Source organism: Lithobates pipiens, unplaced genomic scaffold (genome assembly GCF_037356315.1).
Source record: "Lithobates pipiens isolate NorthernLeopardFrog02 unplaced genomic scaffold, aLitPip1_a1.2 Scaffold_19, whole genome shotgun sequence".
NCBI classification, from domain to species: Eukaryota; Metazoa; Chordata; class Amphibia; order Anura; family Ranidae; genus Lithobates; species Lithobates pipiens.
Genome location: NW_027507764.1, coordinates 18,236,402 through 18,250,071, shown reverse-complemented (window position 1 = coordinate 18,250,071; position 13,670 = coordinate 18,236,402). Strand labels below are relative to the sequence as shown.

General features: G+C 44.0%; 1 protein-coding gene across 1 annotated transcript; it reads right to left on the bottom strand.

The window, feature by feature from the left end:
- Nucleotides 1–1,078: 1,078 nt before the first annotated feature.
- Nucleotides 1,079–10,150, bottom strand: LOC143997933 (fucolectin-like). The gene is made up of 3 exons (XM_077493753.1): nucleotides 10,077–10,150; nucleotides 8,571–8,844; nucleotides 1,079–1,563 (listed from the first exon to the last, which is right to left on the bottom strand). Exons 1-3 carry the CDS (start codon nucleotides 10,147–10,149, stop codon nucleotides 1,395–1,397), a joined length of 516 nt encoding a protein of 171 aa, XP_077349879.1. The 5' UTR covers nucleotide 10,150; the 3' UTR covers nucleotides 1,079–1,394.
- Nucleotides 10,151–13,670: the final 3,520 nt, after the last annotated feature.

Below are 13,670 nucleotides of genomic sequence, written 5' to 3'. Positions count from 1 at the left end.
AGGCACAGTGGCTGCGTTTGACAGGCATTTGATGGGCACAGTGGCTGAGTTTGATGGCCCAGTGGCTGCGTTTGATGGGCACAGTGGCTGCGTTTGATGGCACAGTGGCTGCGTTTAAAGGTACAGTGGCTGCATTTGATGGGCACAGTGGCGGCGTTTGATGGGCACAGTGGCTGCGTTTGATGGCACAGTGGCAGCATTTGAAGGGCACAGTGGCTGCATTTGATGGCACAGTGGCTGCGTTTGACAGGCACAGTGGCTGCGTTTGAAAGGCACAGTGGCTGCATTTGATGGTATAGTGGCTGCGTTTGATGGGCACAGTGGCTGAGTTTGATGGGCACAGTGGCTGCGTTTGACGGGTACAGTGGCTGCGTTTGATGGCACAGTCGCTGCGTTTGATGGTACAGTGCCTGTGTTTGATGGAAAACAAACGTAGCCACCCTCTAATGGGAAATGGGACCATAGCAGCAAAAAATGGAATTTGAGGATTTGGAGGAGAGTAATAGAAGGGACTTTTTTGAGTTAAGAATACATATTTGGCTATAATTTTTTTTTAAATCAGAGTTTAGTGTCACTTTAACTTTCTTGATATAAGGAGCCCCTGACATCATGTACTCCATATTCAGTAAATAAAATGCTACAGAAAATGCTCAGGGACTCTGGACATGTAACAGGAGATAGTCAGAGACTGAAAACATACTATACTAAGACAGTCAGAGACTAGAGACCCATTACATGAGACTATTAGAGATCACTGCTATTACTGTCCATTTACTAATCAGTGATTCCACATTTGTGCTTAAAGTGGAAAAAAGTCCCCCCCCCCCCCTCCTATCTATCTTTCCTAACCTGTATAAAGAATATGTGTTTTTGTATACAGGTTATGCAGGAAAGGTAGGATGGGGGGGTTATGCAGAAATTTTTTAAGAAAAGTTAGAATTTCTTTCCATTTTAATGACACCCTTAACAATAATCCCATCTAATATTTATTTTAACAAGACCAATTACAATAGACCTGAAAATAAAAAAATACATAAAAAAAAAAAAACAAGAAAAAAAAACACAGAAAAAAATATGATAGTGTGAAAGAAACTTTATTGTCTTTAGTAAGCACCTAGGTAAGGAAACAAATATATAAAAAACATTTCCCCAATGAGGACACAGACAGCAGTGGTTCCAACCCTTCTACACTTCATACAAAACTAGATGACTTTAGCTAATTTTTAAGTGGTCTATTCATAAATGATTTCCCACAAGAATCACGCAAACTTTATCCAAGATTCACATAATTGGATGTCCTCCTCTAGCTAGATAGGAGAACAGACATATCATCATGATGGATGTGAAATTTGATGATGAACTTTAGGATTTCTTTTGTCGTGGTCCTCTGAATTTTACCAGCAGACACGCTTCTCCTCAACTACGAGGTCACCGTAGACCTCCACATCGCACAGGGTCAGGTATTCACTGCGCCCCGGGATCACCACGCTGACGTATTGACCCTCCATTCCATTACAGCAGAAAATTGTGGTAGGATCAGAAACTTGGGTGACCATACCGCACCTGTGGAGAACAAACAAGGATCAACAGAATGATACAGAAAATACACTTGTTTAATTGTAGGAGGTTTACTAAAGGTGCCCAAAGTGTTCATTAACCACTTAAGCCCCGGACCATGTTGCTGGCCAAAGACCAGAGCACTTTTTGTGATTCGGTCATTTTAACTGACAATTGCTCATTCATACGACGTGGCTCCCAAACAAAATTGACGTCCTTTTTTTCCCACAAATAGAGCTTTATTTTGGTGGTATTTGATCACCTCTGCATTTTTTATTTTTTGCGCTATAAACAAAAAAAGAGCGAGAATTTTGAATAAAACAAATTATTTTTTACATTTTGCTATAATAATAATATTTTTTTCCCTCAGTTTAGACCGATATGTATTCTTCTACATATTTTTGGGAAAAAAAATCACTGGCAGTGAAGGGGTTAACCACTAGGTGGCAGTGTAGGGGTTAAGTGTGTTCTGGGGCGTGTTTCTAACTGTGGGGGGTGTGTGGCTATGTGTGACACGACACTGATCTCTGCTCCGATAACAGGGAGCTATGATCAGTGTGTCAGGGCTGGCTTAGCCTTTCCTTCTCTGGGCTGGCCGCTCAGCTGTCGGATAATTGCCAGCTCTCAACTCTCTCCACAGTTACCTAGCTGTTCCTGATGATGCTCGTCTGACCTGCGCTGTCCATCTCCCTTCACCTCTGCCTTCGCCTTGGTCACATCACAAGAAACCATCTCCTGCGTACCTGGTTAAAGACGGGCTTGCTGACATCCTTTCTGGCTCCTTATCCTGCTTGCTGTTCCTTCGCTTGGATCTCTGACTCTGGCCTGGCTGACTACCCGATCTGGTTATTGAACTCTGGCCTGGCTGACTACTCGATCCGGTTACTGGACTGTGGCTATGCTTTGACTATGCTTACTCTATTTACCTTATTATTTCTATTTAATAAACAAGTGTGATTTAATTGTACTTCTCTCTCGGTCTGATTCATGGTTTCTGACACAGTGACACTGTCGCTAGGCAGAATGGGGAGATGATTGTTTACATTAGCATCTCCCCGTTCTTCCTCCCTGTGAGACGATTGCGGGTATCCCCGCGGCGATCATGTCTGCGGGACCCGCGATCCGACTCACGGAGGTTACAGCCGGCTCGCGCGTGTGCTACCAGCAGTGCGCACGCGATGGCACAGCTGCAAATTTAAAGGGACGCACAGGTATGCCCATTTGCCTGTCCATGCCATTCTGCTGACGTACATCACATGCGCCAGACGGGAAGTGGCTAACCACTTGCTTACGGGGCACCTAAACCCCCCTCCTGCCCAGACACATTTTCAGCTTTGAGTGCTGTCACTCTTTAAATGACAATTGCACGGTCATACAACACTGTACCCAAATTACATTTTTATCATGTTTTTCCCACAAATAGAGCTTTCTTTTAGTGGTATTTGATCACCTCTGTGTTTTTTATTATTTGTTAAAAAAATTATAAATATTTGTGGCAATACACATGGATCTCACATTGGGTCACCACCTGTGAAAGGCTTTGGGGTTATAATGCCTAAATCAGTAAGTTTAATATCAATGTTCCTATATAGATATTGGCTTGTGTCGGGGGTAATTCCCCTCACAGTCATCAGGGGGGAGGCTCCCCCCGGTTTGTTTGAGCTATCCTGGGGCTAAGACGTTTGGGTAAGATTCTGAAAATGTTGAATGTATTGTAAACATGTCTTCTCCAATTTTTGTTGTTGTTACTGAAGGTCACTTCATACAGTTTTTATTGATTTAATTGTGGTTTATGTATATATCCTTAGATGTATGTATTTCCTGAAGAAGCTGAGAAGCGAAACTAGTCGAAATACCTCACCTTCCCCATGAGCTATTGATTTGTTGTATTGTGAATTATTTTTATATTCAAATAAATTGAGACAAAATCTTTTTACACAATTTCTTTTCTCAATGTGTTCATATGTTTAATGCGCTGATTTAATGTTCTAATGTTTTAACAGTCCCCCTGCTCGCATTCTTTCTTGATATTTCTGGTTGGAGACCAGAATTTTCAAATACCTATTCCATGTGCACAGCGAATGTCATCATTCAACATCACTGTTGCGGCTTGGAGATTTATTTTGGGAGGGAATCTCTTTATTTGTTTCTAGGATATACACTCACCGCCCACTTTATTAGGTACACCTGTTCAATTGCTTGGTAACACAAATTGCTAATCAGCCAATCACACGGCAGCAAACTGAGCATCAGAATGGCAAGGAAAGGGGGTTTAAGTGACTTTGAGTTGTTGGTGCCAGGCGTGAGTATTTTAAAAACTGCTGATCTACTGGGATTATCACGCTCAACCATCTCTCGGGTTTACAGAGAATGGTACGAAAAAGAGAAAATATCCAGTGAGCGGCATTTGTGTGGAGGAAAATGCCTTGTTTATGTCCGAGGAGAATGGGCAGACTGGTTCCAGATGATTGAAAGGAAACAGTAACTCAAATAACCACTTGTTACAACCAAGGTCAACAGAATACCATCTCAAAACATCAAACCTTGAAGCAGATGGTCTACAGCTAAGAACAGGAAACTGAGGCTACAATTCACACAGGATCATCAAACTTGGACAATAGAAGATTGGAAAATGTTGCCTGGTCTGGTTTTCAGCTGCCACATTCAGGTGGTGGGGTCAGAATTTGGCACATGGATCCATCCTGCCTTGTATCACCAGTTCAGGCTGGTGGTGGTGGTGTAATGGTTTGGGGGATATTTTCTTGGCACACTTTGGGCCCCTTAGTACCGATTGAGCATTGTTTAAATGCCAAGACCTACCTGAGTATTGTTGCTGACCATGTCCTTCCCTTTATGACTGCAGTGTCCCCATCTTCTGATGGCTCCTTCCAGCAGGATAATGCACCATGTCCCAAAGCTCCAATCATCTCACCACCGGACAATGAGGTCACTGTACTCCAATTGCCTCCACAGTCACCACATCTCAATCCTGAATCTATGCCAACAAGAATTAAGGCAGTTCTGAAGGAAAAAGGGGGTCCAACCCGGTACTAGCATGGTGTACCTAATAAAGTGGCTGGTGAGTGTATATATAGTGCTAGGCCCTACCACAGTGTAAGCCCCCGTACACACGGTCGGACATTCTGCCAACCAAATCCGTCGGATTTTGTCCGTCCAATTGTGTCCGAAACTGTTGCATACACACGGTCAGACAAAGTTGTCGAAAAATCCAATCTTTCAGAACGTGATGACGTAATTTCGTTACGATGGGACTACGTTCAGGCTAGTAGCCAATAGCTTTAATGTAGGAATTTGATCTGAGCATGTGTGGCACTTTGTCCGATCGGAATTCTCTACACATGATCGGAGTATGTCCTATCAGACCAGTTTGTCGGAAAATATTTCCAACAAGTTGGAAAATTTGGTCCGACGGATATTCTGACGGAAACAGTCCGATGCATAACACACACAATCGGATTATCCGACAACACGGTCCGATAGGACACATTCCGACGGATTCTCCGACCGTGTGTACAAGGGCTTAGAAGTAAATGGCACACAGGGTTCTCTTTTTTTTTTTTTATAAATTCTTTTTATTCGTTTTAAAAGAAAAAGTACAGAACATAGCCTCGGGGCATTCCCCGGCTCAAACAATACAACATAACAGGTAAGGCAGAACACCTAAAAAACTACCTGCCTAACCTAAAGAACATACAACCAAACCCCATAGCTTGCTGCTAAGATTGACAGGAGCAATGTAAGTCTCAGTAATTAACATTAAGCGTAATGATGCACTATAGGCAGTCTACCAACAGAGATCTACAAGTGGGCGTCAATCAGATACACAGGCATCCCAAACGCTACCCTAGAGAGAGCTTACCAGAGGAGTTGTCTACTGGATAGATTAGGTTGATAACCCAACAGGGCTGTCCCGCTCCCCAATCGTTGTCTCAGACTCCAGCCAGATATTCCAAACCTTCTGAAACTTCTGAGGGCAACCCCGGATGGAATATGCTTCTTTGTACAGTGGTATTGCAAGGTTAACTAATGATTTCCATGCACTCAGGGTGAGGGTCGCTGTAGGGGCCCTCCACCGAAGCACAACAAGTTTCCTCGCATAGTAGAGTAGCAGCCCCAGCAATGTGCGGACTGCCCGCGAGGGAACCAAAGCATCCACCAACCCCAGCAGACATATCTCCGCCGTCTGAGGTATAGGGATCGTTGTCAGCTCAGTAATAAAAGAGAGTATGCTTGACCAATAACGTTGAACCACGGGGCAAGCCCAAATCATATGAATGTACCCCGCCAAATCCGCTCCACAGCGCCAGCACTGTGACGAAGAGTCAGGGTAAATCCTATGAAGTCTACATGGGGTGTAATAAAATTTATGCAGTATTTTAAATTGAATTAGCCGATCTCTTGAGGAAATCAAATGTCTAAAGGGGGAGTCCCAAATGTCCTCCCAGTCCTCCCCATCCAATCCCGGCAGCTCCTCCACCCAGAATTCCCTAAGTTTTTCCAATCCACTATGAACCGAAGGCTGCAAGGCCTTATATATCATGGACAGTGGTTTAAGCAGCGACTCCTGACGTAGAAGCGACTCCATACTAGACTGGTATAAGGTCAGGGGCGAACCACCAAACGCATGACAAAGCTGCAGGAATCGGAAGAAGTAGACATTGGGCAAATTAAACCTAGATTTAAGCTGGTCAAATGTCAGCAATGCACCATTCTCACAAACGTGGTGTAGACACCGAACGCCCCTTGACGCCCACACAATCGGATCCGGAATAGAGTAGAATTCAGGTAGGGAGGGATTGAGCCACAATGGAGTATTAGGAGAGAACACTCGGGGCCCAGTCAGCCGGTGGCCACACACCCCAGACCACGCCCTCAGCACCGTCCTCATCGAGATTGTGAGAGGATGCGGAGCTCGGGGGCCCCTAAATAAAACGTTCCGCAGTGCTTCGAATGAGCCCACAATGGAGGCCTCCAAGGCAACAGCTGCGTTGGTGGCATCCGAGGTAAGCCAGCCGTGGGCATGCGTGAGCATCGCTGCTATAAAATAGAGAAAAAAATTAGGGCACGCTAGGCCCCCCTGCGTCCAAGGTCTCTGTAGTATGGACAAGCGGAATCGGGGAGGAGTGGTGCCCCACAAGAAACTGGAAATGTGTGAGTCCAGTCGCCGAAAAAGAATTTTGGATATCCACGTTGGAGAATGGCGCATTACATATAGGAGAGGGGGAAGCAATTTCATTTTAATTAAATTAATTCGACCTATTAACGTAAGGGGGAGGTTGGCCCACACTTTGAGCATATTCTGTGTGGTTTGTAGGATGGGAAGAAGATTAAGACACAGGGTTCTCTTTGATGCAAATTGTGGGGGCTCCAGAATATCTGTTCTGAGCAGAGAAAATTGTCTTTCCAGTCTTCTTCGGTTTTTATAACTCTTATGCCACGTACACACGATCGCACATTCCGACAACAAATTCCATTGGATTTTTTCCGACGGATGTTGGCTCAAACTTGTCTTGCAAACACACGCTCACACAGAGTCGGTCGGAAATTCCAAACGTCAAGAACGCGGTGACGTACAACACGTACGGAGAGCCGAGAAAAATTAAGTTCAATGGCCAGTGCTGCTCTTCTGCTTGATTCCGAGCATGCGTGGCACTTTGTGTGATGGAATTGCCTACACAGGATCGGAATTTACGCAAACGGATTTTGTTGTCAGAAAATTTTAGATCCAGCTCTCGAATTTTGTGTGTTGGAAATTTCAATGGAAACTGTCCGATGGAGCCTACACGCGGCCGGAATTTCCGACTACAAGCTCCGATTGCACATTTTCCATCGGAAAGTCCGATTGTGTGTACGGGGCATTAGATTGGGTTCTGGAGTTCAGAGACTTCAAAGAGCTGAGGAAAGGAAAAAGCCTCTAACCCTGGGTTGAGGTATTAATGAAGGCCAGCAGACTGTGTCTGGGCCTGACATTGATTTAGGGTTCCACCCGGGAGACAAAATGGTCCCTGTCCAGCATCAAGGGAGTTGGATAGAGAAGCAGGGAGCTGCAAGAGAAAGAGCCGAGAGGTGCAGGGCGGCACATAAGCACAGTGGTGCTAAAAGGTGATGTGAGGGACCAGACTTAAAACCTATGCTTGAGGCCTGAGAAGTAGTTCTGTAATGGGAAGCCAGGAGGCTTGATATACATTTTATTTGTGTTTAATATGATGGTGGAAACCCCTGTGAGGCCAACCCTTTTCTAAGCCCTTGTACACACGGATGGAGAATCCGTCGGAATGTGTCCTATCGGACAGTTTTGTCGGATAATCCGACTGTGTGTGGTCTCCATTGGACTGTTTCCGTCGGAATATCCATTGGACCAAATTTTCCAACTTGCTGGAAATATTTTCTGACAAACTGGTCTGATCGGACATACTCCGATCATGTGTAGAGAATTTCGATCGGACAAAGTGCCACGCATGCTCAGATCAAATTCCTACACCAAAGCTATTGGCTACTAGCCTGAACGTAGTCCCGTCGTAACGAAATAACGTCATCACGTTCTGAACGATTGGAATTTTCGACAACTTCGTCCGACCGTGTGTATGCAACAGTTTCGGACAAGATCCGTCGGACAAAATCCGATGGACAGAATCCGTCGGATTTAGTTGTCGGAATCACCGACCGTGTGTACAAGGGCTTAGAATGTTTACTTTCTCTTTAAATATATTCATAGGTCAAATTCAGTCATGCAGTAATGTCTCTTATTTTGGGTTCAGGGTGCTGCATAGGACCTTTGTCATTGGGCTTTTATTTGCATCAGATGTGTTTTTTATTATAATACAAGTCTATGAGAAGGCAAAACTCTCTTGAGTTCAATGCAGGCCAGAAAAAGGTCACCTGTCAATGAATTCTGAATGATCTCTGAAGCCTCTCAAACTGATGCCATTGACACAAGCCCAAAGCCCATTGACACAGGTAACCGTACAGTGTCCTGTCCCCGTGGTACTCACACCGGGTTGTTATTGTCTGGAGAATTTCCAATTCGGACCTCAGCGCCCATCAACCGTTCCATAACGTTATCTGATCGTCCAGTGACTACAACGACATTCACTTTGTATTTCTGGTTCAGGTCTACCTTCCACCAGGGTGATGGGTCCGCATTTGTGTGGGCACAGGAGCCATGACCCCAGTTGGTATCTGTCACACCATCAATGGCATTGTAAGCATGACCAACATCAAAAAGTGAACTCTCCGAGGCTTCCCCGCTTCTGGCGATATCTGTGGCTGAAGAAAGAAAAACAAAACACACTCAGTAATTATACATCGTGTACAAAGTATTTCCATTGTTCTAAAGGGGCCTTCACAAAAAAAGAACTGTAGACTGCAATGGTGTCAATAATTTGACTGAGACAGTGGGATAGATTTACTAGCTGGAGAGTTCAAAATCAGCTTCCGGGTAAATTTAGGGGTATACTTATTTTAACCAAATAAAAAATATGGATCATGCAAATTAATTTTTATATTGTCAGTTTTTCCACCTTTTTCTGTAGGTACTTGAGACCCCTATGGTCTCCTTAGTCACAGAGAGGTGGCATCTGATTGCATGCTGGCATCCCATATAGCATTGGTGGACATCTTGGGCCAGGAAGAGTCTAATCAAGACCCTGGCACCCGGGTTTGGTGCGCATTTCATGTTGTGATTAGAGTAGGGACAGGTCACCCATCTGTCAGGGACAGTGATTCACATCAGGGAGAGGTTCCAGACAGGTAGGGGAAGTGCAGGAACATGCCATCCTTCCTGGAATTCTCCCCACTTGGATATGGATCAGCCGGGCCACATTCTGCCCCTCAAAACTGACGTTGTCAGCACACTGGAGACCTTACAATGCTACTCCTCGCAATTTCATCCTGTAAGTGTTGCCAGTTGCTATCACTTTTAGGTTGGCTCCGTTCCCTTGCAGGGTCCTTGGGGCCAACCTTACGAGCATGTTCCCACACAGAATTGCACCTAAACGTGCCGCTACTTCACACACAGGCAGCGGAAACTGATTGCTGGTCATGCATACACTTGCATCATATGGTGCTAAGGGCAATGAGATATCTTGTGATTTTTTTTGATCATGGATACATGATTAATGCTTATAAATATGTTACTATATGTTACTACCAGATATTACCGTTTTAGAAATTGGCTCCATGGAAATGTGCATTTCTATGTATATGAGATTTTAGTGTACGTAAACATGTATCTATGTATCATTAAATATTTTACTATCCACCGTTCTATTCATTTTGTTACCATGAGCTTCATATAAAGTTCCAACCTTTTTTGCTGCTTCTATGCTGCTTTTCCCGCTGCATTTTTGCTCCTTTTTTGCTCCTTTTCCTCTTTAAAATACCTGAAGGAGTTCTTTTGATGACCTACCTGCTGCCATAAGAGTGTATTCAGACCCTCCTCCTCATCTAGTGCACCAAAGTCATTTTTATGTACTTTTTTACCTTTATATTATTCTTACCTCCAGGTGGACGGCTGCAGCACCAAGCCAGACCCAACGACCCCAGGAAAAGCAAAGCCACCAAAGTCTTCATTCTGGAGGAGAAACCAAGACACAAAGAGTCTGTTACTATAGTATGTTACACGAGAAGGTGATTCTGCATCTCTTCCTCAGTATCATCTCTTCTTTCTCTGGTACTTCGAAATACCTTTTCTTAGTATTAAAATAAATTCTCTTTCGATCAGATCTGTAATTTCATATATAGTGCCATGAAAAAGTATTCACACCCCTTGACATTTTCCACATTTTGTCATGTTACAATCAAAAACGTAAATGTATTTTGTTGGGATTTTATGTGATAGACCAACGCAAAGTGGCACATAATTGTGAAGTGGAAGGAAAACTATAAATGGATTTCCAACTTTTTTTTTAACTAAATATGTGAAAAGTGTGGGGGTACATTTGTATTCAGCCCCCTTTACTCTGATACCCCTAACTAAAATCTAGTGCAACCAATTGCCTTCAGAAGTCGCCTAATTAGTAAATAGAGTCCACCTGTGTGTAATATAATCTCAGTATAAATACAGCTGTTCTGTGAAGCCCTCTAAGGTTTATTAGAGAACCTTAGTGAACAAACAGCATCATGAAGGCCAAGGAACACACCAGACAGGTCAGGGGTAAAGTTGTGGAGAAGTATAAAGCAGGGTTGGGTTATAAAAAAATCTCCCAAGCTTTGAACATCTCATGGAGCTCTGTTCAATCCATCATCCGAAAATGGAAAGAGTATGACACAACTGCAAAAATACCAAGACATGGCCGTCCACCTAAACTGACAGGCCGGGCAAGGAGAGCATTCATCAGAGAAGCAGCCAAAAGGTCCATGGTAACTTTGGATGAGCTTCAGAGATCCACAGCTCAGGGGGGAGAATCTGTCCACAGGACAACTATTAGTCGTGCTCTCCACAAATCTGCCCTTTATGAAAGACATTGTTGAAAGAAAGTCATAAGAAGTCCTGTTTGCAGTTTGCAAGAAGTCATGTGGGGGCCACAGCAAACATGTGGAAGAAGGTGCTCTGGTCAGATGAGGCCAAAATTAAACTATTTGGCCTAAAATCAAAATGCTGGTGGAAAACTAACACTGCACATCACCCTGAACACACCATCCCCACCATGAAACATGGTGGTGGCAGCATCATGTTGTGGGGATGCTTTTCTTTAGCAGGGACAAGGAAGCTGGTCAAAGTTGATGGGAAGATGGATGGAGACAAATACAGGACAATCTTATGCTGCGTACACACGACCGGACTTTCTGGCAGACTAGGTCTGATGGAATCAGTCCGTCGGACAATCCGATCGTGTGTGGGCTAATCCGAAATAGAACATGTTTCAAATCTGTCCACAAGACTCAATTCCAATGGGAAAACCGTTCGTCTGTATGCTGGTCCGACGGACCAAATACGACGCAAGGGAAGCTATTGGCTACTGGCTATTGAACTTCCTTTTTTAGTCCCGCCTTACGTCATCACATTCAAAACTAACGGAGTTTCGAACTGACTTAGTCCGTTTGTGTGTGGCCAACTCTGTTCATTCAGAAGGTCCGTCGGAACTCCGGCGAAAGGCGGTCGGGAAGACCGTCGGATCTAGTTTGTCAGAAAGTCCGGTCGTGTGTATGCGGCATCAGAAGAAAACCTGTTAGATTCTGCAAAAGACTTGAGACCGGGGTGGAGGTTCACCTTCCAGCAGGACAACGACCCGAAACATACAGCCAGAGCTACAATGGAATGGTTTAGATCAAAGCATATTCATGTGTTAGAATGGCCCAGTCAAAGTTCAGACCTAAATCACATTGAGAATCTGTGGCAAGACTTGAAAATTACTGTTCACAGATGCTCTCCATCCAATCTGACAGAGCTTGAGATATTTTGCAAAGAAGAATGGCCAAAAACTTCCTTCTCTAGATGTGCAAAGCTGGTAAAGACATCCCCAAAATGACTTGCAGCTATAATTGCAGTGAAAGGCAGTTCTACAAAGTATTGACTCGGGGGGCGCCGTACAAATGTACCCCCCCCCACACACTTTTCACATATTTATTTGTAAAAAATGTTGAAAACCATTTATCATTTTCCATCCACTTCACAATTATGTGGCACTTTGTGTTGGTCTATCACAAAAAATTCCAATAAAAGACATTTAAGTTTTTGGTTGTAACATGACAAAATGTGGAAAATTCCAAGGGGTATCAATACTTTTTCAAGGCATTGTATATGACACCAGTGAAAGCAAAGCAAATAAAAAAAAAAAAACATAAATTTTTTCTAAGTTTGTGATAAATTAGATGGAACTCAGAGGAGTCCAGCTAATCTTTGGGTCTACAGGTTCCTCCACCCCAGGTGTAACGGAAATCTGCGTTACATCAGAGGGGGGCGGGGTCAGGTGACGGGTGGCCCCGCCCTCCTCATATAAGAAATGTCAGGCGCCAGGATCCCCGCAGTGTCTCCTCCGGTGGAGACAGACGATGGATGGATTCGCTGTACTGGAGGGAGAGATCACCCGTCGCTGGAACAGATCAGCCATCGCTGGACCCTGAGAGATGATCGTCCATCGCTGGATAGCAAGAGTGGATTACCACAGCTGGAATCTTTTTTAAATTTTTTTTTAAATTTTTTTTATTATTTTTTTTTTAATAAAGGACTTTTTCAAAAGTGTTTTTGTCTTTTTTAACATTTTTTACACTTTCTTTGTGAAATGGTAGGGGTACTTTTGTACCCCCTTACCATTTCAAACAGAGGGGGGGCCGGGATCTGGGAGTCCCCTTGTTAAAGGGGGCTTCCCGATTCTGATAAGTCCCCCGCCTGCAGACCCCCACAACCACTGGCCAGGGTTGTGGGGATGAGGCCCTTGTCCCCATCAACATGGGGACATGGTGCTTTGAGGGGTCACAGACCCCCAAAGCATCCTCCCAATGTTGAGGGCATGTGGCCTGGTATGGTTCAGGAGGGGGGGCGCTCTCTCTTCCCCCCTCTTTTCCTGTGGCCTGCAAGGTTGCGTGGTCAGATAAAGGGTCTGGTATGTAGTTTTTTGGGGGACCCCCACGCCATTTATTTTTAAAATTTGGCGTGGAGTTCCCCTTAAAATCCATAACATGGATATTTAGGGGGAACCCCATGTCATTTTTTTTTTTAATTGACGTGGGGTTCTCCTTAATATCCATACCAGACCTGAAGGGCCTGGTAATTGAATTTGGGGGAACCCCACGCTTTTTTTTTTTATCAATGACCTCTCTGTATTACGGGGAGCCGACAATTCATTATAGCCACGAGTGATTTTAAATTACTTTTTTTCCTGCAGAAATGACACTTTGTGCAGGGACAGTTCTAAGCACAGGAAACATGCGCCCCTTTACAGGCATACTATAGACACCCCCCAGGTACGAAATTTAAAGGAATATTACACTTTTATTGTTTCACTTTAAGCGTCATTAAAATCACTGCTCCCAAAAAAACTGCCGTTTTTTTTTTTTTTATCACAATAAAGTTTATTAAAGAGAATATAGTAAATACAAAGGAGTGGAAGCGTTACAGAAAATATATAACAAAAAGTAAATTATGGACATTA

Excerpts from the sequence above, each read along its gene's own strand:
- LOC143997933 (XM_077493753.1), bottom strand. The coding sequence starts at position 10,149 with ATGAAGACTTTGGTGGCTTTGCTTTTCCTGGGGTCGTTGGGTCTGGCT. Across the intron at positions 8,845-10,076 it reads CTGCAGCCGTCCACCTGGAG|CCACAGATATCGCCAGAAGC; the intron begins GTAAGAATAATA and ends TTCTTTCTTCAG. Across the intron at positions 1,564-8,570 it reads CCAGACAATAACAACCCGGT|GTGCGGTATGGTCACCCAAG; the intron begins GTGAGTACCACG and ends TGTTCTCCACAG.